This window comes from Anomaloglossus baeobatrachus, chromosome 1 (assembly GCF_048569485.1).
Source record: "Anomaloglossus baeobatrachus isolate aAnoBae1 chromosome 1, aAnoBae1.hap1, whole genome shotgun sequence".
In the NCBI taxonomy this organism is placed as follows: domain Eukaryota; kingdom Metazoa; phylum Chordata; class Amphibia; order Anura; family Aromobatidae; genus Anomaloglossus; species Anomaloglossus baeobatrachus.
The window spans coordinates 360,765,166-360,792,020 of NC_134353.1; the positions used below are offsets into that span (position 1 = coordinate 360,765,166).

General features: G+C 46.4%; 1 protein-coding gene across 3 annotated transcripts in view; it reads right to left on the reverse strand.

The window, feature by feature from the left end:
• Nucleotides 1–2,581: 2,581 nt before the first annotated feature.
• The window catches only part of LOC142292855 (GRAM domain-containing protein 2B-like), a 182,030-nt gene continuing 157,756 nt past the window's right edge, over nucleotides 2,582–26,855 (reverse strand). For all 3 annotated transcript variants that reach the window (XM_075337797.1, XM_075337795.1, XM_075337796.1), the window contains 4 exons: nucleotides 16,198–16,278; nucleotides 15,814–15,910; nucleotides 15,585–15,692; nucleotides 2,582–4,976 (listed from right to left, as the gene is read on the reverse strand). In XM_075337797.1, the coding sequence (XP_075193912.1) occupies nucleotides 4,961–4,976; nucleotides 15,585–15,692; nucleotides 15,814–15,910; nucleotides 16,198–16,278 (302 nt within the window). In that variant the 3' untranslated portion in view covers nucleotides 2,582–4,960. The remainder of the gene's footprint in view (nucleotides 4,977–15,584; nucleotides 15,693–15,813; nucleotides 15,911–16,197; nucleotides 16,279–26,855) is intronic.

The window sequence follows — 26,855 nt, forward strand, 5'->3', positions numbered from 1 at the left end:
TACCACCTAATGAATTCTTTATTTCACAGATTTCTTAATTGTCAGTTGAGTCATAGTGTGCTGCCTTATTCATTCCAAAAATACAAAGATAGCGATGCCTTCTTTATAGAAAGAGACTGAATAATGGTTACTGTCAACCAGGAGCCACTGAATGGTAGGCATGTATGAATCACGCTTTAATAATACTAATACTTAACTTTAGAAAGCACCCACAAGACCAACCTTATCATTTTCAGAGCAGTCAAACACCGCAACATACACAAAACAAAATTATAAATGCAAAACTTTCGTGTTTGCTCCCATTTTTAATGAGTCAAATTCTAAGATCTTAGTCTTTTTTTCTATGTGCACAAAAGCCCTTTTTCTCTCAAGTATTGTTCACAAATTTGTCTAAAACTGTATTAGTATCTCCTTTGCGGAGATATGTCACACCTATGAGGTGGATGGATTATCAAGATGCTAATTAGACATCATGATTATTGCACAGGTGTGCCTTACGCTGGCCACAATAAAAAGCCATTAAAAAATGTGCAGTTTTACACTATCAGGAGGGCCCGGGTGGGTAGGGACAGAAAACCAGTCAGTATCTGGTGTAATCAGCATTTGCCACACACAGTGTAATACAGCTCCTTCATATAGAGTTGATCAGGGTGTTGATTGTGGCATGTGGATGGAATATTGGTCCACTCCTCTTCAATGGTGTGTGAAGTCACTGGATATTGGCAGGAGCTTGAACATGCTGTCGATCCAGAGCATCCCAAACATGCACAATGGGTGATATGTCCGGTGAATATGCTGGCCAAGCAAGAACTGGGATGTTTTCAGCTCCCAGGAATGGTGTACAGAACCTTACAACATGCGGCTGTGCATTATCATGCTGCAACATGAGGTGATGGTCGTGGATAAATGGCACAACAATGGGCCTCAGGATATTGTCAAAGCACCGCTACTTTCAAAATGGCAACAATCAAATGCACCTGTGTTCGTTACACATAACATACGCCTGCCCATACCATAACCCCACCGCCACCATGGCCCATTCAATTCATTGTTGACATCAGCAAACCGCTCACCCACACATCGCCATACATTCAGTATGCCATTTTCCCTGTTCAGTGAAAACTGGGATCCATTCATGTAAAGCACACATCTCCAACGTGCCAGAAGCCATCGAATGTGAGCATTTGCCCACTCAAGTTTATGACGATCTGCAGTCAGGTGGTGACCCCGATGAGGATGACGAGCAGCAGATGAGCTTCACTGAGACGGTTTCTGACAGTTTGTGCAGAAATTCTTTGGTTATGTAAACTGATTGTTGCAGCCGCTGTCCAGGTGGCTGGACTCTTGATCTTGGAGGTGAAGATGCTGGATGTTGAGGTCCTGGGCTGGTGTGATTACAAGTGTTCTGCGGTTATGAGGCCGGTTAAATGTACTGCCAAATTCTCTGAAACACCTTTGGAGACGGCTTATGGTAGAGAAATGAACATTCAATTCACAGGTGACAGCTCTGGTGGAAATTCTTACATTCAGCATGACAATTACACACTCTCTCAAAACTTGAGAATATCTGTCACATTGTACGGTGTGAGAAAACTGCACACTTTACAGTGGCCTTTATTGTGGCCAGCCTAAGGCACACCTGTATAATAGTCATACTAATCAGCATCTTGATATGCCAAAACGGAGGTGGATGGATTATTTCAGCAAAGGATTTAGACAAATTTGTGAACTATATTTGAGAGAAGGCATTTTGTTTCTATATGAAAATCTTAAGGTCCCGTTACAAGCAACGACGTATCTAACAATAGATCGTCGGGGTCACGGATTCCGTGACGCACATCCGGCATAGTTAGCGACGTCGTTGCGTGTGACACACGAGCCGCCATTAACGATGTAAAATACTCCCCAAATCGTGCATCGTTGACACGTCGTACATTTTCAAAAAATCGTTGAGGACGCAGGTTGTTAGTTGTTCCCGAGGCAGCACACATCGCTATGTGTGACACCTCGGGAACGACGAACTACAGCTTACCTGTGGCCACGGGCAATGAGGAAGGAAGGACGTGGGCGGGATGTTACAGCCGCTCATCTCCCCCCTCCCCTCCGCTTCTATTGGGCGGCCGCTTAGTGACGCCGCATGAACCGCCTCCTTAGAAAGGAGGCGGTTCGCCGGCAACAGTGACGTCACTAGGCAGGTAAGTCCTTGTGACGGCTCCTAACGACATTGTGCGCCACAGGCAGTGATTTGCCCGTGACGCACAACCGACGGAGGCAGGTGCTTTTGCTAACGATGTCGCTGCGTGTAAAGCCCCCTTTAGAATTCGGCTCATGAAAAATGGGAGCAAAAAAAAAAGTGTTGAGTTTATATTTTTGTCCAGGGTATGAGGTCCCTCTAAATCTCTTATCGTGAAGGAGAGATCAGATGCTCCTATATATACAGATGTAAAAAGATACACATCCTAATGTTGCCTGTATTGTTCCATTTTAAAGCTTTACCAGTAATGCAGAAATTGTAATAAAATTAACATTCGACCTCCAGGAATAAATTTAGTTTATCTAATAAAAACAAACCACAAGAATGCAATATTTATAAATATTCTATGTAAAAATCTGTAAATATACATAATCTCAAATTATATTACAAAATCTGTTGATAAAATATCATATTACATAAATACAAACATTTTGGGGGAATTATATTACAAAATTGGTCGATTAACAGCTCATATAAATACAAATCTAGGAAATGCAATTTTCTAAGCTGTCTTTGCATAGGAATGAGGTAATAAAGAATTGGTAGAATAAGAGATATTCCGCAGCATTCGCAGTAGTTCTCAAACACTTATTGAAAGACAGTACATCTCCAAAACTCACTAATACAATGCTTTACAAACTAACTGGGGAAACAAGGGCTTTTCAGTGATCTCCAAGCCTTTAGGAGCATATACCACATTCACAGAAATTTGCTATATCTGGATGTCTTTGATGTGAAAAGTGCGGCTTTGAAGTTGTAAGGTTTCATATTACAGGAAAAACACACAAATTTCCATGGTAGGTAGTCATTAGTGAATTCTTTAGCCTTTCTAATTAACACTTTGTGCAAGTTCAGAATTGGTCTGGATCTGCCTTCCGCTATATTATAAAAGGTGACTAACTGCAGAAGAATTACAACATCTCTGATCTGTAGGGAAAGTGCAATGTGTGTATCAAATATAATTTAGTTACATACCTAAATTTAAACATTTTAAAAGGGAACCTGTCAGCACCAGAACAGCATTTAAATTATGCCTGGCACTTTACTGGAGCAGCGGCTATAGGGAGAAAATCAAATTATATTCTCACTGCAACCACTCACTTTTCAGTCATCAGGGCGATGTTACAGGCTGCAAAAGTCACTGCTCACTACACAGTGAGCGTGGCTGTAATCGCACCCCTGCACACTGCAGCCCACTCAGGCTGTCAATCAATATACTAGGGAGTAATTACATTGTACTCACTGTATAAAAATGACTTCATTTCCTCCCTGCAGCTGCTGCTCCAGTAAGCCTGCCAGGTATGATTCAAACATTCTTTACCTGTAGATTTCCACTGTATCTGATTGTAAATTGTGATGCTGGAGGTGAAAATGTTCTAATCTAATCACCAGAATGTAAATAAGTAATGTTCATTATAGTGTCACTGATATGCTTAGATTCAGTTGTACTGAAATTATAAAATTGGGAATAGAGTATAATTTGCAGTCACATACATACCATCAAAGCCCCTAGCTACCTTAAACATTCTGAAGAAAAGTTAAAATTTGTTCTCAATACTTACATGAAGAGAATTCATTTGTAGCAATCACCACTGCCCTGATAATGTCATCTATAGTTGTAATTCGTGATGGGCAAATCGTTAAATATTTGTGTTCGGATTATTTGTACCGAATACTATTCCACTATTTGTCACAAATAACCAACCTAATGTAAAGGCTACTTTACATGCTGCGACATCGCTAGCGATCTGATTAACGATGTGAAATTCTGGATCGCAAGTGCGATCTTTCGAGATCACACATAGGTTATTTTACACATGTGCGATCTCGAAAGATTGCACTTGCGATCTAGAATTTCACATCGCTAACGAGATCGCTAGCGATGTTGTAGCATGTAAAGTATCCTTAAGTTAATGGGGAAACTAGAATTTTTTTTGAAGATTTCCAGAAAAATGCTTGGGTTACCTATCGTCTTGCATTCAGTCAGTTATTCGTGAGAAATACTGGAATAGTACTTTGTACGCAGAATCCAAACAGGAATATATCACTATTCGCCCATCTCCAGTTATAGCCCTTTTGTATTCTTTCAGGGGCACTTAGCTCTTTGGATTTAACACCTGATCTTGTATACTATTCAAGGTAAATTTTTAGTCCGCTGCGCATTATTCCATTTTACAGAAGGACATTTGCACAGAGGAAAAACAGGCACACTATTTATATTGTAAGAATTTCTCATTGTGAGAAAACAAAAATATTTACAGACATTCAGAATGCACTCATCCTTTGAGAAATACATTACTGCACAGACACAAGCTATGAAATACCTGAGTATGAAATACTAATGGCTTCTCTTATCTGCTGAAGGAAAACAGTAAATCTGTTATAGTCTGTAAGTTTGCAACTCCGCTGTTCAGCTGAAAAACCAATCTGTTCAGGACAGGTTGAATACAGTAGTTCATAGCGGTCTCACGACTAGGATTTGAAGATCCCTATAAATCTTGCCATAGCGTGGCATAAAAAGTGCATTTATTTAAAATCTTCGTTTGGAAGGCGTGATCTTCTTTCTTTATTCTTAAATCCTAGGTCATTCAACAACCAAGATATTCAGGCTTTACTGTAGAACTCATCTGGGTCTGATCCACAAGTTTCGTCATTCAAGTAGATTGAGAAATAAATGGAACTAGCGATTTTGTTAATGTTGTCACCTCAAGTATCTTGAGATCTGCAGAAATAATATATAACAATTTACTACTGTACAAAATTTACAAGGATTAAAGTATGATACACACTGCATGCAATCACCACCTATACAATGTGCCTAAGAACTAAAGGGTGCTTTACACGCTGCGACATCGCTAGCGATCTCGTTAGCGATGTGACACGCCAGATCGCAGATAAGATTTGCAGAGATCGCACATAGGTCAATTTTTATAGTGCCGGTCACATGTGCGATCTCGGCAAATCGTATGTGCGATCTGGCGTGTTACATCGCTAACGATCGCTAGCGATGTCGCAGCGTGTAAAGCACCCTTAAGAGTTTTTTCCACTCTGTTGACTGAGTAGGAACAGCCAATGTCATGCTGATTGACAACCGGCTACTTGCTGTCTAAGGCCCCCTTCACACGTCCGTTATTCCGATATGCAAGACGTCCATTTTCATACGTACTGGGCACATGGACATACGCACACCCTTTAAAATCAATGGGTCTGCGCACACATCACTGTTTTCTCATGGACATGTGTCCGTGTGCTCCACATGGTGACATCAGTTTTTCTCCAGCAGCACAGGTGTCACACGGACCACACACATTGATGTGATCCGTGTAATATCAATGTGACACGTACCAGAGAAAACACGTGCCTTTGAAATAAAATGATTTTCTATACTCGCCTGTCTGCAGCCCTGTTGTCTTCAGCGCTGCTGTCATTTGCTTCCGGGCCCACTCATTATGCCCATGCATATTCACTGCACTGCACCCAGAAGCAGCAGCCGGGCCGGAGACAGCAGGTGAGTATAGAAGTTCACATCACATATAGCACAAGCTGAACACACACAAGGAACATGCACACACATACGCACCCACGCCATGGACTGTGAAGAACGTGTGTTTTTATCACGGATGTGTGAAGGGGGGGCCTAGCTGGGAAACCGGCTGTCAATCAACATGATGCCGACAGTCACGCCTTGTCGAATGAACAGCCTGGAAGAAGATGATTTGCTCTGTTGATGTGGAACAGCTGAATCAGCAGCAGGAGTGATCAAGGACTGCCCTGTGCTGGGAACAACAACTAGGTAGTTACCTCTGTTAGCTACTACTGGTACCTGCCTCTTTTTGTCTTTTTCTAGTATATGCCTAAAAACTAAGTTACAGACCACCCACATGCCATTAACCGATCAGATTAATTTCATATTTTAATAGTTCCGGCTTTTTTTTTAACTTCGTGTTATTAATTCCAAAAACATGTGGTACAGAATAAATCACACATAGCATTACTCAAGTACTTTCCAGGAATGTCTGTCAATAGCATGAACAAATAGTAACATTAACGGATAAGGTAATAATATTTTCATAGCACTATCTGCACCTCTGTCGATCTTGTCAACTGCATGCTACAACACTGATCCTGCCAGTACATACTGATATATATATAGCATGTAGTCAATTTTAATCAATGTAATCTGTAGTCTCTAAACCTAAAGAAAACGAAAATTAGTAACAATAACTATTCCTATTCTATACCGCCTAGCTATGCCACTGGAATGCGCTTCATTATCCAATACTGAGTATGAATCTATTATTGTAACAGTAATCAACCTGAGGCTTCTTCGAGTGTGCGGGGAGGAGTTCCACAAATCCCAAATTTTCCTGAATTTTTCCGGATGTCCTCTATTAAAGTATACCACCCGCTCATATGGAATTATCGAGTTAACCAGTTTAATCCAGGCTCGCACAGTTGGATTTGAACCCCCCATCCACCTCAAGGCAATTAATTTCCTGGCCAGGAACAATGTCTCTCTAAGAAGTATTCTTATGTAGTGATCTCCCATCCCGTCCTCCATTACTCCAAATAGGCACAACAGAGGGTTGCATGGAACAGGCATCAACACCATTGAGGACAACTGGGAAGTCACTTCCTGCCAATACGTGTATATGATCGGGCAATTCCACACCATGTGCAGAAAGTTTGCGTCTGGTCCATGGCATCGTGGGCATTCCGACGATCGGCGCTGGCCCATAGTAAATAAGCGAGTGGGAGTTAAGTATGCCTGATGTATAAAATAGCATTGTATCAATCTATTGTTGATGGACGGAGATACCATAGTTGGAGACTCCAGTACCTCATCCCACTCCTCTCCCTGTAGACAGTGAATTAGGAGACTCCATTTATCCTGTACCGGCAACGGCACCGATTCCACTCCAACCGATAACAGGTGTGTATAGATAGCTGAAATCATACCCCGGGGCCCCTGTGACTAGAGTTGAGCGCGGTTCATGGTTCTCCAGTTCGCGGCTCGAGTGATTTTGGGGGCTGTTCTAGATCAAACTAGAACTCGAGCTTTTTGGCAAAAGCTCGATAGTTCTAGATACGTTCGAGAACGGTTCTAGCAGCAAAAAAAACAGCTAATTCCTAGCTGGCTTTCCGCTGTAATAGTGTAAGTCACTCTGTGACTCACACTATTATGACATTTCAGTGTATAGTGTGCGGGAACAGCGCATTCAGATCACTGCTGTATGTATAATGGCGATCGCCATTTTTTTTTTTTCCTTGTCTTCCTTCCCTAAGCGCGTGCGTGTAGTGGGGAGGGCCAGCATGTCAGCCAATCCCAGACACACACACAGCTAAGTGGACTTTTAGCCAGAGAAGCAACGGCATGTGTGATAGGATGTCCATGTCACATGTCCCTGCATTATAAAAACGAGTATCTGCCCGTCCGGACGCCATTATCTCTTCTGTGTCCTTGGTGTCAGACATCACTGGCGCAGCTCCTATTGCCGATACAGCTGTATTACGCTCCATACACAGCGCTGGACAGCTTAGGGATAGCACTTTCTATCAGTCCTTTTAAGGGCTCATAGGTGACAGGTCCTGAAAACAGAGTTTAACAGCTACACAAGATGACAGCGTCTGTGTAGCTAAGGTCAGGGATTTCCTCGCTGCATTTCCCCATTAGGAGGGATAGAAAGGCAGGCTTCCTTTCCTCTACCCAGAGACCCACAACCCTGCCACTGTACCCTCCTGCCCTTTGCACACTTCAACTCATTGTTACTAAGCCATTATACTAGCAAACACTGAGTGAACCTAGTGGCTTCCTAAACGTGGCTATTGGACTTCTGTATAGTCCCAGTAGTGCAAAGATATTTGCAGCACGTCTGCCTGCATTGCACTCCAACTCATTATAACTAAGCCATTATACTAGCAATTTATGCTGCCAGTTTAAAAGCCATAGTTGCATTGTCAGGGATATTTATTCTTTATTATTCTGCTGTTAATAAAGCTAGACCACCGCTGCAATCTACACCACCTCTCAATTTTTACTACCACATTTTCAGTGCACAATCTTGTCGCAATCAACATGAGTGGCAAAATGACAGATGCTGCTGGAAAGGGGAAGAGGCGTGGTGGAAAAGGAAAAAAAGGGTTTGTCCGTGGGGAAGGTGGCAAAGCTCCATTATCATCTGCTGAAGATAGACCATCTACCAGCAAAAGTAAGAGGTCTACTACTTACCGTGGACAATACAATGTGCTCCCATTTTTACGGACACGAACAACAGGAACAAAGGTAGATGATGGCCAAAAAAGGAAAATGCTTGAATGGATCTCAAGTGGTCCAACAAGTGCCCTCTCAGCCACCTCAACTACCACATCCAAAAAACACCAGTCCTCTGAGTTGTCATCCCAATCAAACTTGCTTTCTCCCAGCTCTGAAGTCTCCATCAGCCCTGCACAGTATGGTGGAACTGAGATGGCTGAGTCTGCAGAGCTGTTCAGTCACACTATAGCCTGGGAATCAGAGGTCTGCTCCCAAGCTACAGTGAGTACAGACTAGGAAATAGTCTGCAGTGATGCCCAGAACCTTTGTGACTCTGATTCAGGCCGTGAGGACCAAGTTTCTGAGCATAATGTTGACCCTTTGTCTATAACCACAGGTGTTACAGTTTGTGACAATGAGGAACATACTGATGACGATGAGACGCAGATACCAGATTGGGATGACAACTTAAATATTCGGTCAGGGCAAGAAGAGGCTTGGTCTGAGGGGGAGGGGAGTGCAAACACAACAATTGATGATGAAGTTCTAGATCCCACCTACTGTCAACCCCCAGTCAGGCACTCGAGGAGGTCAACAGAGGCGGTGGAGGAGGATGCAACCGACGACGAAGTTACCTTGCGCCTTCCTGGACAGAGTCGGAGCACTGGTAGCACGTCTACAACTGCATCATCAGCCACCACTCTGCCTCTGAGCACTAGTCGGGGGGGCTCAGCAGGTCGCATGCCCTCTAAGCCTTGCCTAGCCTGGTCCTTTTTTGACATAGAAAAAGATCGCCCAAATTATGTGATGTGTAAAATTTGTCGTGATTCAGTTAGTAGAGGTCAAAACCTCAGCAGTTTGAAAACTTCTTCCATGAATCGTCACATGAATAAATATCATAGGTCCCGGTGGGAAGCTCACCGTGCTGCAATGCGGCCTAGCGGAGCGAACCATCCACGGCCTGCCCCTTCCAGTGCATCCGCGCGCTCTTCATCTTCTAGGACTGTGGGGACAGCTGTCACACCTGGTTTTCCACGCACAACTTCCACCACTGTAACCGCAACAGGCAGTTTGCTTGGTAGGTCGTCAGTTGGTTTGGAAGGGGAAACAAGTGAATGTGTACAGCTCTCTCAGACATCGATAGCACCAACGTTGGATGAAGGCAACATCATGTCTCCGCCTGCACTTTCCTCACAAACCTGCATTTTTACAGGGACACCCTACTCAACACCGTCTACACACAGCAGCCAGATCTCTGTCCCTCAGATGTGGTCAAATAAAAGGCCATTTCCTGCGACCCATGACAAAACTAAGAGGTTGACTCTATCCCTCTGTAAGCTCTTGGCTACCGAAATGCTGCCTTTCCGCCTAGTGGACACACAGGATTTTAGAGACCTTATGTCTGTCGCTGTGCCCCAGTACCAGATGCCTAGTCGCCACTACTTCTCTAAGAAAGGTGTGCCCGCGCTACACCAGCATGTCACACACAACATCACCGCTTCCTTGAGAAACTCTGTGTGTGAACGGGTGCATTTCACCACCGATACTTGGACCAGTAAGCATGGACAGGGACGTTACATGTCGCTGACTGGGCACTGGGTAACTATGGTGATAGATGGTGAAGGGTCTGCTGCACAAGTCTTGCCGTCCCCACGACTTCTGTGTCAATCCTCTGTCTGTCCAAGTTCCGCCACTGCTTCTGCCTCCTCCACCTCATCTGGGCCCTCCACCTCCGCCCCAAACCTGCCTGGTCAGGCCACCAGCGTTCTCACTGCGCAGAAGGAATCACGCACCCCTCATTACTATGCTGGCAGCAGAGCGCAACGGCATCAGGCGGTCTTTAGCTTGACATGTCTTGGGAATAGGAGTCACACAGCTGAGGAGTTGTGGTCAGCTCTGCGGTCTGAGTTTAATAAATGGTTATCTCCACTTAACCTGCAGCCTGGTAAGGCCGTGTGCGACAATGCTGCAAACCTGGGTGTGGCCCTTCGCTTGGGCAAGGTGACACACATGCCTTGTATGGCTCACGTGTTGAACCTTGTTGTCCAGCAATTTTTAACACACTATCCCGGCCTAGATGGCCTTCTGACCAGGGCACGAAAACTGTCTGCTCACTTCCGCCGTTCAACCGCCGCAGCTGAGCGACTTGCATCGCTCCAGAAGTCTTTCGGCCTGCCGGTTCATCGCCTGAAATGCGATGTGGCGACACGCTGGAATTCTACTCTCCACATGTTACAGCGACTGTGGCAGCACCGCCGAGCCCTGGTGCAATACGTCATGACGTATAGCCTGGGCCAACGAGATGCAGAGGTGGGGCAGATCACCCTGATGGAGTGGTCTCAGATCAAGGACCTATGCACCCTTCTGCACAGTTTCGACATGGCGACGAATATGTTTAGCGCTGACAATGCCATTATCAGCATGACAATTCCAGTCATTTACATGCTGGAGCACACGCTAAACACTATTCGGAGTCAGGGGGTGGGACAACAGGAAGGGGAGGAACTACAGGAGGATTCATATGCGCAAGGGACAACAACATCACCAAGGTCCAGACATTCATCATCACCAACGCAGCAGGCATGGGACCATGGTGGACAGGGATCAACAAGGGCGCATAGTAGCAGGCGAAATGTTGAGGAAGGTGCAGGAGAACATGAAGAAATGGAGGACAAACTGTCCATGGACATGGAAGACTCAGCGGATGAGGGAGACCTTGATCAAATTTCAGTTGAAAGAGGTTGGGGGGAGATGTCAGAGGAAGAAAGAACGGGTAGCACCTCTATGCCACAAACACAGCGTGGACTTGGTCCGCATGGCTGCGCAAGACACATGAGTGCCTTCTTGTTGCACTACCTCCAACATGACCCTCGTATTGTCAAAATTAGAAGTGATGATGACTACTGGATTGCCACACTATTAGATCCCCGGTACAAGTCCAAATTTTGTGACATAATTCCAGCCATAGAAAGGGATGCACGTATGCAGGAGTATCAGCAGAAGCTGTTACTCGATCTTAGCTTGGCTTTTCCACCAAACAACCGTGCAGGTGCAGGGAGTGAATCTCCCAGTTGTAACTTGACAAACATGGGACGGTCTCGTCATCTTCAACAGTCTACCCGTACCAGTATCTGGTGCTGGTAACAGCAATTTTATGGAATCTTTTCATAATTTTTTTAGACCCTCCTTTGCAAGGCCACCAGAGACAACAAGTCTGACACATAGTCAACGGCTGGAGAGGATGATACAGGAGTATTTCCAAATGAACATCGATGCCATGACTTTGCAAATGGAGCCTTGTTCATTTTGGGCTTCAAATCTAGAAAAATGGCCAGAGCTCTCCAGTTACGCCTTGGAGATTTTGTCGTGTCCAGCTGCCAGCGTTGTCTGAACGTGTCTTCAGTGCTGCTGGGTGTGTGCTGACAGATAAGCGCACGCGTCTGTCCAGTGACAATGTGGACAGACTAACGTTCATCAAAATGAACAAGTCATGGATCCACCAGGAATTTACTACCCCTGTGTCATCCTGGGGAGAGTAAATGCTTGTGGATTTGGAATGTGCTTGATGCAAATTTAGCTGTGAAGTGTACAACTAGGGCACAAGTGCTGCCACTGAATGGGTGGGTGTGTGTGGGGCACAATTTTTGGAAAAAAGGGAGACTCCGCTTGGAGTAACCCTTGCTTACATTGTTTTTAAAAGAAGCCAAGATGAACAGAGCTGGGATCAGGAAAGACTTTGCTACCTACCCCGGTGTCATCCTGGGGACGGTTAAGTATGGCGTATTTTTGAATGTGCTTGATGCAAATCTAGCTGTGAAGTGTACAACTAGGGCACAAGTGCTGCCACTGAATGGGTGGGTGTGGGTGGGGCACAATTTTTGGAAAAAAGGGAGACTCCGCTTGGAGTCACCTTGCGGTGTTTTAAATGATTTTAGAAGGGCATGCCATGCCTATATCTGTATCTCGTCCTCTTTTTCCTCGTAACGCTGTTTTGTTTTCACATGAGAATTTGTCCTTGTCACTTTCCCATGTGTTTGTGTTGTGAGTTGTTTGTCACCTTTTGGACACCTTTGAGGGTGTTTTCTGGGTGTTTTTATGTGTTTGTGAATGCCTGCCATTGTTTCCTATGCAGTTCGAGTTCGGTTCGTCGAACGTTCGACGAACCGAACTCGAACGGGAGCTCCGTTCGGCGAACCGACCTCGAGCCGAACCGCGACCGGTTCGCTCATCTCTACCTGTGACTTCAGTATGCCTATCATTGGGAACGACGATATCAATGCCCCTGACCCTGTCCTCCGCAGGTGAGATTGAATCGCTGTACGGAGCTGCAGATACCTAAAGAATTGTGAGCGTGGAACATTATAATCGGTTTGTATCTGCCCAAAAGATTTAAAAACAGCAGTTCCTGATACATAAAGATTTCCCAACTCGAGGACTGTATGAGCTATCCAAAACTGTGCCGACGGGTGGTCCTTTAGGGTAGGAAAGTAACCATTGCCCCATAACGGAAGCTCTGCCACTGCCCCCTCAAAGCGCGTTACTTTTTTGGCTTGTCGCTACACTGGTCGTGCCAACCTTAAAATAGGCAACAGCCTCGGGACATTCGCCCTGTCCGACTCCAGAAAGCCCAACAGACAGTCTGCCCCTACCGCACGTGCCAAATGATCCTCTGAGTTAGGCAGCTGACAGTCCAGCATCCATATACCCAGCATCTTGAGTTGTCCTGCTAAATAGTATAGGAAAAATTCTGGTAAGGCCATCCCTCCCAATGACTTAGATCTCTGTAGGATGGACATCCGGAGTTTAGGCCGAGCCTTCCCCCAAATAAAGGATGAGGTGAGTGAGTTAAGTGTGGAGAAGAAGGACCTGGGCACCAGCACCGCACTATGTTGCAGAGCACAGCTAAGCTTAGGAAGCAAAATCATTTTAATTAAATTTATCCTTCCGACCACTGAGAGTGGCAATTTTCCCCATAAGTTATACTTAAGTTTGACATGATCTAAAAGTGGTAATATATTCATCTTAAGATCCATTGTGTGGTCTTTCTGAATATGTATACCTAAATATTTGAAACTAGATACAACAGGCAAGGGTGACATATCATCCATCGGGACCTCTGACCCATGTGTTAATGGCATTAGGGCTGACTTGTCCCAGTTAATATAAAGGCTGGAGAATTCTCCAAATCTATTTATAGCTTCAATGACGACTGGCAAAGTGGCACGTGCCCTATCCATGAAGACAACCATATCATCTGCGTATAGGCCAATAGTGTCTGTGCGATCTGCTATGGTAATTCCCGTGATAGATGGATGAGTACGGATCCGAATTGCCAAGGCCTCGATAACTAAGGCAAATAGGGCAGGAGACAAAGGGCACCCCTGACGTGTACCTCGTCCCAAAGAAAACGGTGCAGATGATACATTATTGACTATGAGTCTAGCTGTAGGGGATCTAATAGTTCCGGCTTTTACGAACACAGCGATACCAAATGTTTATTTATTATTTTTAATTCTTACTTTTTAATGTGGTGAAAAGGGGTGGTGGGGTGAGTTTGACCTTAATATTTTTTTTTATTTTTACTTTTTACTGTATTTAATAGTCTCCCTAGGGGACTTGAACCTGCTATGGTCTGATCACATGCTATTTACAGCAATAAAGTGGGATGCAAGTAGAAATCGGGTATATACCGCGCTGATACTCAATGGTATATTGATATAATCTCTCTATGATATAATCTCCTTTGATGTCCTGAAGGAGACGGATTTCTCTGAAACGCGTAGAACTGTACGAACAATAAAGAGATTATATCAATATACCATTGAGTATCAGTGAGGTATATACCCAATTTCTACTTAAGTCCTACTACATCCTATACACCTCGGGGCTGCAGCTGATACCACTACTGAATGTGCTACATAGGGGTTGTGAAAGGTGAGTGTATCGTGTATCCCTTGATATCCCATATCCCTACCGGGTAACACCCTATTGAGTTCTCTCTTACACAGCAATTCTCTACCGGATTTACAGAAATGTGACAGCACTACTGTATATAGAAAAAAATCGCTCTATTATAAAATCCAACCACAGGATGGTTTTCAGAGCACTGTGATGACAGACAGGGGGAGGGGTCTTCAGCAGACTCCTGGCTGACATGACAACACAACACATCAGCGTCCCGCAATCATGCTGACGAGTCGGAAAAGCAGGCCACCCTGCTGGTGCAAATTAAATGCCTCTGTCAGACATTGATAGCAGCATTTAACAGGTTAATAGCTGTAGCCAGGGACAGACTTAGGGGTACTTTGCACGCTGCGACATCGCTACTGCGATCTAGTCTGGTCAAAATCGAAAGTGACGCTCATCCGGCGCCGGTAACGACGTCGCAACGTGTAAAGCCTAGATGCGCCGATAAACGATCGTAAAAGCATCGTAAATCGGTGATCTGTGTAGTGTCAGTCATTTTCATAATGTCGCACCAATAGGAGATACGATGTTGTTCCTGCGGCAGCATACATCGCTGTGTGTGAAGCCGCAGGAGCGAGGAACATCTCCTTACCTGCGGACGGCTATGCGGAAGGAAGGAGGTGGGCGGGATGTTTACGTCCCGCTCATCTCCGCCCCTCCGCTTCTATTGGCCGCCTGCCGCGTGACGTCGCTGTGACGCCGCACGACCCGCCCTCTTTGGAAGGAGGCCGGTCACCGGCCCGAGCGATGTTTCAAGGCAGGTAAGTACGTGTGACGGGGCGGGTACTATCACGCTCGGCATCGCAAGCATCGGCTAGCGATGTTGCAACGTGCAAAGTACCCCTTAGACTTATGAAGTGTCATAAAGTGGTATAGATATATATATATATATTTATTATATACACATACACTACATACATATACACACACATATATATATATATATATATATATATATACACACACATATACACACAGACACACACACATTATATTTATATAATATAGAATTATATGCGCATCTTTTCATAATTACCTAGTAAAAATAGTAATGTTATCTAATAAATGCTGAGTTATAAACAAAAGACTGCACATATACACTATACTTACCCATGAGTTTCATCTCCTTTAGGCCAACCTCCCATTATATTCAGCTGGTTCTCCAGTTCCATAATACGCAACCCAATATACCCTGATGAGAAGAGCAGCAGTAAAACCCTGACAAAAAAAAAGAAAGAGGTCATTGCTTAGCCTATGAATATAAGAATAAAAGTGAAGCATCATGTTAAGACAAAACCAGACCCAGAAATATAAAGCAGATCTCTACAAAAGGACTCACAGTAGCATGTAGATAACAAGGAGTGAGTTCACAGCCCTTGGATCTGTCCATTGTGTGTGGCTGCTGTCAGAAGTCAGCTTTTCTTGGCACACCCCCCCTGAAAAGAATGACACAATTATAATACAACACAATATGTTCCAGAACTCTTTTGTCCAAACCTCAATGCAATGATCCAATTCTTACTCAATAGGATTTCTTGGTGGTTATTCTTGAGTATGACTGAAGTTATTATTAAACAATACTGGGCTAATGCCAATGTGCTGACTTTCTGATGGTAACCATGAAGTGGTAAGTAACATTTTGACATCTTGAAGTTTATTAGAATAACATAGATGAGGCACATTCACAAGCTACAGTTTTTTTCTTCTGCTAATGTCCACTTACCATTTATAAAAGTATCTCGAGCGTGCCCATCCACCTCACTGTTACTGGATCTTAAACGGTTCTGTACGAAAAATGCAACGTCTGTAGGAAATGTAGAACATCAGTTAGTTTTTACCAATGAGCTGTAGCATCATTTTAATTTTCATCTGACATCATTTACTTTAACAGAAAGCCGTATGAAACAATGTTTCTGTAAAACAGTGTACATACAGTGCCTACAAGTAGTATTCAACCCCCTGCAGATTTAGCAGGTTTACACATTTGGAATTAACTTGGCATTGTGACATTTGGACTGTAGATCAGCCTGGTAGTGTGAAATGCACTGCAGCAAAAAAGAATGTTATTTCTTTTTTTTTTTTTTTTTTTAAATTGTGAAAAGTTTATTCAGAGGGTCATTTATTATTCAACCCCTCAAACCACAAGAATTCTGTTTGGTTCCCCTAAAGTATTAAGAAGTATTTCAGACACAAAGAACAATGAGCTTCACATGTTTGGATTAATTATCTCTTTTTCCAGCCTTTTCTGACTAATTAAGACCCTCCCCAAACTTGTGAACAGCACTCATACTTGGTCAACATGGAAAAGACAAAGGAGCATTCCAAGGCCATCAGAGACAAGATCGTGGAGGGTCACAAGGCTGGCAAGGGGTACAAAACCCTTTCCAAGGAGTTGGGCCTACCTGTCTCCACTGTTGGGAGCATCATCCGGAAGTGGAAGGCTTATGGAACTACTGTTAGCCTTCCACGGCCTGGACAGCCTTTGAAAGTTTCCTCCCGTGCCGAGGCCAGGCTTGTCCGAAGAGTCAAGGCTAACCCAAGGACAACAAGGAAGGCGCTCCGGGAAGATCTCATGGCAGTGGGGACATTGGTTTCAGTCAATACCATAAGTAACGTACTCCACCGCAATGGTCTCCGTTCCAGACGAGTCCGTAAGGTACCTTTACTTTCAAAGCGTCATGTCAAGGCTCGTCTACAGTTTGCTCATGATCACTTGGAGGACTCCGAGACAGACTGGTTCAAGGTTCTCTGGTCTGATGAGACCAAGATCGAGATCTTTGGTGCCAACCACACACGTGATGTTTGAAGACTGGATGGCACTGCATACGACCCCAAGAATACCATCCCTACAGTCAAGCATGGTGGTGGCAGCATCATGCTGTGGGGCTGTTTCTCAGCCAAGGGGCCTGGCCATCTGGTCTGCATCCATGGGAAGATGGATAGCACGGCCTACCTGGAGATTTTGGCCAAGAACCTGCGCTCCTCCATCAAGGATCTTAAGATGGGTCGTCATTTCATCTTCCAACAAGACAACGACCCAAAGCACACAGCCAAGAAAACCAAGGCCTGGTTCAAGAGGGAAAAAATCAAGGTGTTGCAGTGGCCTAGTCAGTCTCCTGACCTTAACCCAATTGAAAGCTTGTGGAAGGAGCTCAAGATTAAAGTCCACATGAGACACCCAAAGAACCTAGATAACTTGGAGAAGATCTGCATGGAGGAGTGGGCCAAGATAACTCCAGAGACCTGTGCCGGCCTGATCAGGTCTTATAAAAGACGATTATTAGCTGTAATTGAAAACAAGGGTTATTCCACAAAATATTAAACCTAGGGGTTGAATAATAATTGACCCACACTTTTATGTTGAAAATTTATTAAAATTTAACTGAGCAACATAACTTGTTGGTTTGTAAGATTTATGCATCTGTTAATAAATCCTGCTCTTGTTTGAAGTTTGCAGGCTCTAACTTATTTGCATCTTATCAAACCTGCTAAATCTGCAGGGGGTTGAATACTACTTGTAGGCACTGTATGCCTAAGAATTTCTGATATCAAACTGGTATGGAGTTATCCTCTGCAATGTTACCCCGATTGCCAACGCACCCGGGTAAAATCGGGAAGAGCCGAGAAGAATCAGAACTGGCGTATCTAATGTGATGCCCTAGTTTTGGGGAGGCTACAGGCTGGTATTTTTAGGCTGGGAAGGTCCAAATAATCATGGAGATTCCCAGCCTGATAATATCAGTTCACAGCTGTCTGTTTTACCTTTGCTGGTTATGAATATAGGGAGGACCCCACGTCATAGTTATCATTTATTTATTTCATTATAAAAAGCTGTCCAATAAGACAAGATGCACAGGGTGCAATTTTATGATATGTCTGTCACTGTCTCTCCGTTTCTATTTATTATCTAGCTCTTTAGATTGGACAGAAATAGACTTCTTCAAATGATTAATGTAAAAATCCTTTATTGGTACTACAATCAACTCAAAGGGATATATACAGTTGAAACCAGAAATGTACATACATATTGATGTTTTTCTCACTATATGACATGAAATCAGTCTAAACTTTTCCCATTTTAGGTCAATTAGGAACCAAACTTATTTATATTTGACAAATGTCAGATAAATGAGAGAGAGGATGTTTTAAGGCATTTTTATTTCTTTCTGCAAAGTTAAAACGTTTACATACATTTCATTACTATTTGGTACCATTGACCTTAACCCCTTCACGACCGGACGATTTTTCGCTTTCCGTTTTTTTTTGCCATTCTTTTTCTGAGAGACGTAACTTTTTTATTTTTCAGTCAATATGGTCATGTGAGGGCTCATTTTTTGCGGAACGAGCTGTACTTTTAAATGAAACTATCAGTTTTACCATATAGTGTACTGGAAAACGGCAAAAAAATTCCAAATGCAGAAAAATTGCAAAAAAAGTGCGATAGCACTATGGTTTTTGAGATATTTTATTCACTGTGTTCACTATATGGTAAAACTGATGTGTGGGTGTGATGCCTCAGGTCAGTGCGAGTTCGTAGACACCAAACATGTATAGGTTTACTTTTATATAAGGGGTTAAAAAAAAGAAAATCGGAAGTTTGTCCGAAAAAAGTGGCGCACGTTTTACGCCATATTCCGTGACCCGTAGCGTTCTCATTTTTCAGGATCTATGGCTCAGTGACGGCTTATTTTTTGCGTCTCGAGCTGACGTTTTAACGGTACAATTTTTGCGCAGATGCTACGTTTTGATCGCCTCTTATTGCATTTTGCGCAAACGTTGTGGCGACAAAAAAACGTCGTTTTGGCGTTTGGAATTTTTTTGCCGCTACGCCGTATACTGATCAGATTAATTGATTTTATATTTTGATAGATCGGGTGTTTCTGAACGCGGCGATACCAAATGTGTGTATATTTTTTATTTTTTAACCCTTTAATTTTCAATGGGGCGAATGGGGGGTGATTTGAACTTTTAGGTTTTTTTTTAATTTTTTAAAACTTTTTTTTTAACTTTTTTTTTATTTTACTAGTCCCCCTAGGGGGCTATTGCGATCAGCATTCCGATCGCTCTGCAGTATCTGCTGATCACAGCTACAAGGCTGTAAACAGCAGATACGCTCTCTTTCTCTTTTGCTGTGCCCCGGGCACAGCGAAAGTGAAAGCAAGTCAGGTGTAGTACAGGAGTCATCACATGACCCTGTGCTACCATGACAACTATCGGAAGTCACGTGATCGCGTCACGTGACTTCCGGTATCGGGCGGTAAGTAAAACTTTACCGCGATCGCGCTTATAATGGCGCTGTCACATATTGACAGCGCCATATAAGGGGTTAATCGGCATGAGCAGATAACGATTCTGCTCGTGCCTACCAGGCACACATCTCAGCTGTGAAAATCAGCTGAGATGTGCGCCGATCGCGGCATACTGCCGCCGGCAGACCGCGGGCAGTAACATTATGACATTTAGGACGTAATTTTACTGCCCGCGGTCGTTAAGGGGTTAAACTGTATGACTTGGGTCAAAGGTTTTGGAAATCCTTAAGGGGGCTTTACACGCTGCGACATCGCTAATGCGGAGTCGTTGGGGTTACGGAATTTGTGACGGACATCCGGCCGCATTAGCGATGCCGTTGCGTGTGACACAGATAAGCGATTTTGCATCGTTGCAAAAACGTGCAAAATCGCTAATCGGCGACATGGGGGTCCATTCTTAAAAATCGTTACTGCAGCAGTAACGAAGTTGTTCCTCGTTCCTGCGGCAGCACACATCGCTCCGTGTGACGCCGCAGGAACGAGGAAGCTCCCCTTACCTGCCTCCCGGCCGCTATGAGGAAGGAAGGAGGTGGGCGGGATGTTACGTCCCGCTCATCTCCGCCCCTCCGCTGCTATTGGGCGGCGATTCAGTGACGCTTCAGTGACGTCGCTGTGACGCCGCACAGACCGCCCCCTTAGAAAGGAGGCGGTTCGCCCGTCACAGCGATGTCGCCGGACAGTTAAGTATGTGTGACGGCTGTTGTGCGGCATGGGCAGCGATTTGCCCGTGTCGCGCAACAGATGGGGGCGGGTACCCACACTAGCGATATCGGGACCGATATCGCAGTGTGTAAAGCCCGCTTTACACAAGCTTCTCACAATAGTTGGTAGGAATTTGGGCCCATTCCTCCTGACAGAACTGGTGTAACTGAGACAGTTTTGTTGGTCGCCTTGCTCGCACCTGCCTTTTCAGCTTCGCCCATAAATTTAATAGGATTGAGATCAGTGATTTATGATTGCCACTCCAAAACACTGACTGTTATCCTTAAGCTACTTAGTAACCAGTTTAGCAGTATGCTTCGGGTCATTGCCCATTTCTGCCCAAGCTTCAAGTTCCTCGCTGTATTCAGATGTTGCTTCAGTTTTGCCACAGAATATTCTTTCCTCATGATACCATTTTGTGAAGTGCACCAGTTCTGCCTCCAGCAAAACAACCACACAATATAATGCCACCCCCGTGTTTTACAGTTGGGATGGTGTTCTTAGGCTTCAAATCGTCTCCCTTTTTCCTCAAAACGTAACTATGGTCATTATGGCCGAACAGTTTAATTTTAGTTTTGTCAGAGCACAGGACAGGTCTCCAAGAAATTATGGTTTTGTTCCTGAATGCATTTGCAAAAAATAATCTGGCTTTTTTTATGTTTCTTTTGGCGTAATGGCTTCTTCCTGGCAGAGTGACCTTTCAGCCTATGTTGATACAGTATTCGTTTCATTGTGGATAATGGCACAAACCTACCAGCTTCCGCCAGAATCTTCAGAAGGTCTTTTACTTTTTTTCTTGGGTTGATATGCTCATGTCTGACCAAAGCAGGTTAATCTGTGGTATACAGAATCCATCTCTTTTCTGAGTGGTATGATGGTTGGACATTTCCATCTTGTTAGTACTTGCGTATAATTGTTCAAGAGCAAGCAACCTACCAACATGGCTCAGTTACAGCAGTTCTGTTAGAAGGAATGGGTGCAAATTCCTACAAACAATTGTGAGAAGCTTGTGGAATGATTTCCAAAACGTTGAACCCAAGTCATACAGTTTAATGCCAATGGTACAAAATACTAATGAAATGTATGTAAACTTTTGACTTTGGAGAAAGTAATAAAAATGCCTTAAAGCATTCTCTCTCATTATTCTGGCATTTGGAAAATACAAATAATTTTCGTTCCTAATTGACCTATAACGGGAAAGGTTTATTCTGATTTCATGTCAGATAGTGAGAAAAATATGCAAATGTGTCTTGTTAGATAGTGTGTGTGTGTGTAACCCTCTGGTTTTAACGGTGTGATAGAGATATATATATTTATATATATATATATATATATATATATATATATATATACACACATCTATATATATATATATATATATATATATATACACATCTATATATATAACTGGAAGGTGGCCCGATTCTACGCATCGGGTATTCTAGAATTTACGTATTGTGTAGTTCATGTATGATTTTTGTTATATATATATATATATATATATATATATATATATATATATGTTGTTGTGTGTAGTTACCAAGTGTTTGTGTAGGGCGCTGTACATGTTCTGGGTGTTGTCTGGGTGTGGCGGGGGGTGAGAGCGGCGTTGTATGTGTGTTGCGTTGTTTGTGGAGCGCTGTGTGTCTGTAGCGTTGTGTGTGTATGTGTGTGTGTGTGTGTTGCGCGGTTTGTGTGTGTGTGGTGTGTTTTGGGGGAGGTATGTTTTGTGCAATGTGTGTTTTGTGCGGTATGTGCGTATATTTGTGTGTGCCGCGGTGTTTGTGTGTTGGGTGTTGTGTGTGTGCAGCGTTGTCTGTGTGTGTGGGTGTCTGTGTAGGGCAGTTGTTTGTGGTTCCCAGTGTGAGTGTGTGGTGTGTTGTGCAGTGCGTGCGCGTGTGTGTGTGTTGGGGGGAGGTGTGCACTTCCCATCGTGCTCCATCCCCCATGCAGCGCACTCCCCACTGTGCTCCATCCCCCATGCAGCGCACTCCCCATCGTGCTCCATCCCCTATGCTGCGCACCCCCCATCATGCTCCATCTCCCATGCTGCGCACTCCCAAACGTGCTCCATCCATGTTGCGCACTCCCAAACGTGCTCCATCCACCATGCTGCGCACTCCCAAACGTGCTCCATCCGCCATGCTGCGCACTCCCAAACGTGCTCCATCCGCCATGCTGCGCACTCCCAAACGTGCTCCATCCGCCATACTCCGCACTCCCCATCGTGCTCCATCTCCCATGCTGTGCACTTCCAAACGTGCTCTATCCGCCATGCTGCGCACTCCCAAACGTGCTCCATCCGCCATGCTGCGCACTCCCAAACGTGGTCCATCCGCCAGGCTGCGCACTCCCAAACGTGCTCCATCCGCCATGCTGCGCACTCCCAAACGTGCTCCATCCGCCATGCTGCGCACTCCCAAACGTGCTCCATCCCCCATGCTGCGCACCCCCCATCGTGCTCCATCCCCCATGCTGCACCAGCATCAGCCTCTCTACCCGCAGCATCAGCCTCTCTCCTCCCAGCATCAGCCTCTCTACCCGCAGCATCAGCCTCTCTCATCCCAGCATCAGCCTCTCTCATCCCAGCATCAGCCTCTCTGTCCCCAGCATCAGCCTCTCTCCTCCCAGCATCAGCCTTTTCTGTCCCCAGCATCAGCCTCTCTCCTCCCAGCCTACCCCAGCCTCAGCCTCCCCCAGCATCAGCCTCCCCCAGCATCAGCATCTCTCTTCCCAGCATCAGCCTCTCTCCTCCCAGTCTACCCCAGCCTCAGCCTCCCCCAGCATCAGCCTCTCTCCTCCCAGCATCAGCCTCTCTCCTCCCAGCCTACCCCAGCCTCAGCCTCCCCCAGCATCAGCCTCTCTCCTCCCAGCATCAGCCTCTCTCCTCCCAGCCTACCCCAGCCTCAGCCTCCCCCAGCATCAGCCTCTCTCCTCCCAGCATCAGCCTTTTCGGTCCCCAGCATCAGCCTCTCTCCTCCCAGCCTACCCCAGCCTCAGCCTCCCCCAGCATCAGCCTCTCTTCTCTCAGCCTCCCCATCCCAGCCTTCCCCAGGATCAGCCTCTCTCCTCCCAGCCTCCTCCAGCACGCCGTGCTCTTCTGCCGACACTCACAGATCCGATCGCATACACTCACACACACTCACACACACCCGATCGCATACACTCACACACACCCGATCGCATACACTCACACACACCCGATCGCATACACTCACGCACACACACATTGAAGATATTACACATACGCGCTTATACTCACAACATCCGGAGATACCACATGCTTCTGGCCATATGATCCTCCGGCAGGTCCTGGAAGCTCACAGCACAGTATCGCCGCCGAGAAGCAAGCGATATCCCAGGATGTTGTGAGTATGTGGATGCGATGTGATGTGTGTGTGAGGTGTGTGTGAGAGTGAGTGTGATCTGATGTGTGTGCGTGTGTGTATGTTCCGCCGCTGCAGGACCTTGATGCGCTGGTAACTATGCTACCATGGTTACCAGCATATCTCGTCCCCCGCTCGCACGGGAGCCCACACCAGCATACGCCGGCCAGCCCCAGCAATGTGAGGGTATGTGTCGGCTGGTTTGGCGGCGTACGCTGATGTGGGCTCCCAGGGGTACAGTACTCACCTGGTAGTCGTGGCTCCGTGACCGTGTCGGTTCGGGGAATGCGTGGGGGGGCGGGGCCAGAGCTAGTGTGCATTGCGTGAGGGGGGCAGGGCGTGGCCGAGTTCCCAATGCTTGCAGGGTGCCGGGGCGAGAGGCCAATCTGTGGGGGGGGGCGGAGCCTGGGCGAGCGGCCGGCCAATCCGTGTGGGGGCGCAGCCTGGGCGAGCGGCCTATCCGTGCGGGGGGGCGGGGCCATGGCGAGCCCAGCGGCCAATCAGCTTTGTGTCACCGTAAGGACACAATTTTGGAGCAAGACAGACAGATAGACAGAATAAGGCAATTATATATATAGATTGGCTTATTCTGTCTGTCTGTCTGTCTTGCTCCAAAATTGTGTCCTTACGGTGACACAAAGCTGATTGGCCGCTGGGCTCGCCATGGCCCCGCCCCCCGCACGGATTGGCCGCTCGCCCAGGCAACTCGCCCACGCCCCGCCCCCCTCACGCAATGCACGCTCGCTTTGGCCCCGCCCCCCGCAAGCATTCCCCGAACCGACCGACACGGAGCCACGACTTACAGGTGAGTACTGTACCCCCGGGAGCCCACATCAGCGTACGCCGCCAACGCAGCCGACACATACCCTCGCATTGCTGGGGTTGCCGCCGTATGCTGGTGTGGGCTCCCGTGCGAGCGGGGAACGGGATACACTGGTAACCATGGTAGCATAGTTACCAGCGCATCAAGGTCCTGCAGCGGCGGAACATACACACACGCACACACATAACAACACACACATCAGATCACACTCACTCTCACACACACCTCACACACACATCACATCGCATCCACATACTCACAACATCCTGGGATATCGCTTGCTTCTCGGCGGTGATACTGTGCAGTGAACTTCCAGGACCTGCCGGAGGATCACATGCCCAGAAGCATGTGATATCTCCGGATGTTGTGAGCGCGTATGTGCAATATCGTCAATGTGTGTGTGCGTGAGTGTATGCGATCGGGTGTGTGTGAGTGTATGCGATCGGGTGTGTGTGAGTGTATGTATGCGATCGGATCTGTGTCGGCAGAGGAGCACGGCGTGCTGGAGGAGGCTGGGAGGAGAGAGGCTGATCCTGGGGAAGGCTGGGAGGGGGAGGCTGAGAGAAGAGAGGCTGATGCTGGGGGAGGCAGAGGCTGGGGTAGGCTGGGAGGAGAGAGGCTGATGCTGGGGACAGAAAAGGCTGATGCTGGGAGAAGAGAGGCTGATGCTGGGGACAGAAAAGGCTGATGCTGGGGACAGAAAAGGCTGATGCTGGGAGGAGAGAGGCTGATGCTGGGAGGAGAGAGGCTGATGCTGGGAGGAGAGAGGCTGATCCTGGGAGGAGAGAGGCTGATCCTGGGAGGAGAGAGGCTGATCCTGGGAGGAGAGAGGCTGATCCTGGGAGGAGAGAGGCTGATCCTGGGAGGAGAGAGGCTGATCCTGGGAGGAGAGAGGCTGATCCTGGGAGGAGAGAGGCTGATGCTGGGAGGAGAGAGGCTGATGCTGGGAGGAGAGAGGCTGATGCTGGGAGAGAGGCTGATGCTGGGAGGAGAGAGGCTGATGCTAGGGACAGAAAAGGCTGATGCTGGGAGGAGAGAGGCTGATGCTGGGAGGAGAGAGGCTGATGCTGGGAGGAGAGAGGCTGATGCTGCGGGCAGAGGCTGATGCTGCGGGCAGAGAGGCTAATGCTGGTGCAGCATGGGGGATGGAGCACGATGGGGGGTGCGCAGCATGGGAGATGGAGCACGATGGGGAGTGCGCAGCATGGCGGATGGACCACGTTTGGGAGTGCGCAGCATAGCGGATGGACCACGTTTGGGAGTGCGCAGCATGGCGGATGGACCACGCTTGGGAGTGCGCAGCATGGCGGATGGAGCACATTTGGGAGTGCGCAGCATGGCGGATGGAGCACATTTGGGAGTGCGCAGCATGGCGGATGGACCACGTTTGGGAGTGCGCAGCATGGCGGATGGAGCACGTTTGGGAGTGCGCAGCATGGCGGATGGAGCATGTTGGAGAGTGCGCAGCATGGCGGATGGAGCACGATGGGGAGTGCGCAGTATGGCGGATGGAGCACGTTTGGGAGTGCGCAGTATGGCGGATGGAGCATGTTGGAGAGTGCGCAGCATGGCGGATGGTGCACGATGGGGAGTGCGCAGTATGGCGGATGGACCACGTTTGGGAGTGCGCAGCATGGCGGATGGACCACGTTTGGGAGTGCGCAGCATGGCGGATGGAGCACGATGGGGAGTGCGCAGCATGGGGGATGGAGCACGATGGGGGGTGCGCAGCATGGGGGATAGAGCACGATGGGAGGTGCACACCTCCCCCCAACACACACACACCGCGCAACACACACACACACACACACAACGCTACAGACACACAGCGCTCCACAAACAACGCAACACACATACAACACCGCTCTCACCCCCCGCCACACCCAGAACATGTACAGCGCCCTACACAAACACTTGGTAAGTACACACAACAACATCTATATATATATATATATATATATATATATATATATATATATATATATATATAACAAAAATCATACATGAACTACACAATACGTAAATTCTAGAATACCCGATGCGTAGAATCGGGCCACCTTCTAGTATATTATGTATACACACACACACATATACATATACATACATATATTATATATATAATATATATATATATATATATCCAACAATGTAGACCAGCTCA